This window comes from Gekko japonicus, unplaced genomic scaffold (assembly GCF_001447785.1).
Source record: "Gekko japonicus isolate JY-2015 unplaced genomic scaffold, Gekko_japonicus_V1.1 scaffold2888, whole genome shotgun sequence".
Classification (NCBI taxonomy): Eukaryota; Metazoa; Chordata; class Lepidosauria; order Squamata; family Gekkonidae; genus Gekko; species Gekko japonicus.
Window position 1 is genome coordinate 92760 of NW_015175454.1, and position 3815 is coordinate 96574.

The 3815-nt window shown below is 41.3% G+C and overlaps 1 protein-coding gene across 1 annotated transcript in view; it reads left to right on the top strand.

The window, feature by feature from the left end:
- The window catches only part of NAP1L4 (nucleosome assembly protein 1-like 4), a 46936-nt gene extending 43668 nt beyond the window's left edge, over nt 1-3268 (top strand). The window contains exon 15 of the mRNA XM_015425896.1: nt 2139-3268. Coding sequence (XP_015281382.1) covers nt 2139-2177 — 39 coding nt within the window. The 3' untranslated portion in view covers nt 2178-3268. The remainder of the gene's footprint in view (nt 1-2138) is intronic.
- Nucleotides 3269-3815: the final 547 nt, after the last annotated feature.

Consider the following 3815-nt stretch of genomic DNA (forward strand, 5'->3'; position numbering starts at 1 on the left):
AGTTCCCCACCATGCACTTTGGCCAGAGTTTATCTGGTGAGAGGCTGCCAGGGGAAAGGAAGGGGACAAAGCTTAATATAGGAGGGCAGATAGAAGTAGGTTGGCTGGTGGGGACCAAGGCAGCTTACACACGGGCCGGAAAATGCGGGGGGGGAACGTGGCCGCCCGCCCCAGAGCAAAATAACACGCGGCCGCCCGATCACACGTCCCCTCAAGGTCCTGTGGTTAGGGCGTGAGGTGCCGATCACATGGCTATCCTGCAGCACGGCAAAGAAGCGGCGCAGTGCGATCACACCAGCAATCGCCAGGTGCCGCTTCCGTGGCAAACAGGATTTTTTTTTCTCACCAAAAGGTGAGCATGCACATGATCATTCGTGCGCATCCTGTGAAGACTTTTAAAAAAACGAACTGGTTTGCGATGGGACTAGGACAGGACGCGATCAGACGCCCACCCTTGCCCCGCATTTTCCGGAAACTAGTACATCGTAAGTACTAGTTTTTTACTTCGTATCTTTGGCACAAAGCCACGGGTTAGCCACGGGTGCACTACACCTCCCAGATGTTGTGGTGTGATCACGCCTGGAAAATCCGCCTATCATCCGTATCTTTAGCGTAGCAAATGCTCTGTGTGAACGGGGCCTTTATGTTTTATTTTAACTTTGAAATCTTTGTAAATTTTTATTACTGTTTTATGCCACTCTGAGCCCTGTTTTTCAGGGGAGGGCAGCTTAGGAGTTCCCTGGGCAAAGAGGCTGCTTTGGGGGGTGAACTCTGTGGCATTATATCCAGCTGAGGCTTCTGCCCTCCTCAGCATCCACCACAAAATCTCTAGAAATTTCCCAACCTCTTCAGGCCTGGCCTCAAGGGTTCCTCCCTCAAAGGCCAAAATAGGCCTGGAAAGGACCCTGCCCCTTCACCTTGTCTTTTACTGACAGAGCCAAACTTGGAATACTGTGGTGGTCTAGCACCAGCCTCTGAGGGAATCTTGTTTTTTTAAGCTACAGGCACTCTATATCATTTTTGGGTTTTTAAGTTTCCCAGTGGTTTTTTGTTTGTTTGTTTTTAGATGTCACATCTAAATCCTAGGGCCCTTTCCAGGTTTATAGAAAGATCTATCTTTCCCATTCACAGCTCCAGTCGCCGGATTGAAGTATCCAAAGATATCCTGACTTTGCTATTAGAATATAAGATGTTTTTATAGTAAGAGTAGTTCAGCAGTGGAATCGGCTGCCTAGGGAGATGGTGGACCCCACCCCCCCAGCAGTATTCAAGGAGCAGCTGGATAAAGACTTGTCAGGGATGGTTTAGGCTAATCCTGCATTGATCAGGGGGTTGGATTTGATGGCCTGTATGGCCCCTTCCAGCTATGATTCTATGAATTTTTTTACAACTCTGTTGATTGGGGAAAAGGTAGGGAGGCTTTTTCTGGACTAAAGTATGAGAACCCTGCATGAAGCTATTGTTCTAAAACACACTTTCCTTCTTAAAGGTGGGGGTGGAATTGTACTCATGCACTGCCATAAATATTTTGGGAACAAATCTCTGGACTAAAGTATGAGAACCCTACATGAAGCTATTGTCCTAAAAACACTTTCCTTCTTGAAGGTGGGGGTGGAATTTTACTCTTGCACTGCCATAAATATTTTGGGAACAAATCAAATGAACTTGTCTTCAGCCTAAAGAATAGTCTGATGGTGCCTGAAAATGTTGTTTCTGGAGTTAAGCAGGTCTTGGGCTGACCAGAACTAGACATGGTATCAGCAGGGTTTATATGTGTTGAGCGCTTTTGAATAAAAGGTAGGGAATGAAAAACTTAACAGTTTCAAGCCTGTCTGTTTTGAGAAGTGTGCCACATTCTGTTTTGTGTGTAAGCTGGTTTTACCTTCCCTTGCTCTTGAGTTAAGAGGCTTTTACTCATGATTCAAGTGTGGAAACATGATTGATTGTTAATACAGTGTTAATTCATGCTAAATCAATGTGAGCTGGTTAACATAATTGAGAATATTACCTTTTGTAGTAACTGCCTTACACTTCCATGTTGTCTTGCTGTGTCTTGAGAAAGAGGAAATAAGCATTTTGTCACACAAGTTTGGTACCTGTTATGTAAACTTCCTCTTTTTCTTTTCCTTTCCAAACAGAAAGATGCCAGCCAGCCTGCTGAGTGCAAACAACAATAAGGAAATACCACTCCAAAGTGATATTTGAAGAACCTGTAACAAATATTTGGATACCTGGCCTGCAGTTCAGGATATTCCATTGCTGCAGCACAATCTTATTAACAATGCTTAAAATTAAATTGTTTTCAAATGCATGATTTTCACTAACTTTTTTTCTTATTTTTGCTTAACTTGTACAGTGGCAACTTAATGCATTTGAGAAATATGAGGTTTAATTAAAGCGCACTCTACAGCCTTTGGTACACTGTAGCTTAATTGTCTCAATAGGATTTCCAGATTTTTTTTTTTTAAATCCAGTTTGCCATTCAGAAAACTTGTCTTTGCTTCAGAGTACTTTTTTTCTAAATATTGTGGAATGGTGCACATGAGAATATATTAAATGAATGAAGTACTGTCACGGAAATGAGGCAACGTGATTTCTGCTAGCCCCAAATCCCTTTAAAAATAACACTTCCTGCAACCTGTCAATCAGACAAGTACTTGCAGGCAGCTTAAAATATTGCCATCAGGCAGTTAAATTTGAAGTAACATTTCCTGTATCTTCTTCAAAGGAGGTGGCGGTGGTGGCATTTGAAATACTTTTGTTGTTCACTTTATTTATTCTCTTTTGTAAGTACTTTGAAGTAGGTTTTAATAGTTTTACATATACTTGAAAAATATTTTTCCTGTTTATAAAATATGGATAATTGTACAAGGAAAACTCAGAATCTGCTTCAAACGGTTGCTTTGAATATCAAAATGGGAAAGGAGTGCTCTTAGGACAGGCCTCATGGTTCAGTGATTGATGGTGGGTTGCAGAGCAAGAATGTATCACGAGTAAGTATACCCACACAATGAGGAAGTCATTGAATTGGAAAAACAAATTCAAATCTTGGTGAGTTCATAGTCATTACTTGCAATACTCAGATTGTTCTGTTGCACACTTCTATGGTTTTTGCAGCTCAGAAATCCTTCAGAATTCTGTTCAAAATTGCAGGTTCACATTTCTTTAAGTATACAATGCCAGCTTCCGGGAAAAAGTTTAGTACTAGCATCTGTGTGAATGCTGTTACCAGGCATGTAGAGAGTGCTCTAGCCTTACCTTATACATTTGTAACTTAATACAGTGTTTTCAATTTGTACAGAATAGTTAGAATATTCTATTAAAGTTGTGAAACATGAAGTCCTTTGTCAGCTTCTCTGTTGTTGCAGTACTTTGTAGTGGCTGTTCTGCTCAACACACCAGGGGGCAGATGGAGGCATCGAAGCCCTCATAGAACCTTTTGAGATTTAATTTATCATATACTTACGGTAGTAATGTGCATCAGTATTCAAGATTTGCAGAAAGAACTGTATAATGCAGGGAAAAGTCTAGATATTTGGAGAATAGCTGTTTAAGAGAGCTAAAAACGTAATGTAGTATGGTAAATGCTCATCCTCTGTTCATTAGAAGTCTTGCACAGCTTTTTGTACTCCTGACTCTTGATACATTGCCAGCAAATTTAGGGCTAGTTGTTTTGTCCTTTGCCCATCTTCTCATAACTAGGCTTTTCAGACCACCCAAGACGTCGCTTCTCTGTACATTTTTGTTTTTTTACCAATGTTCCTGTTCAGCTTCTCTATGTTCCTGTTCAGCTAATGCATGAACATTCCATTACA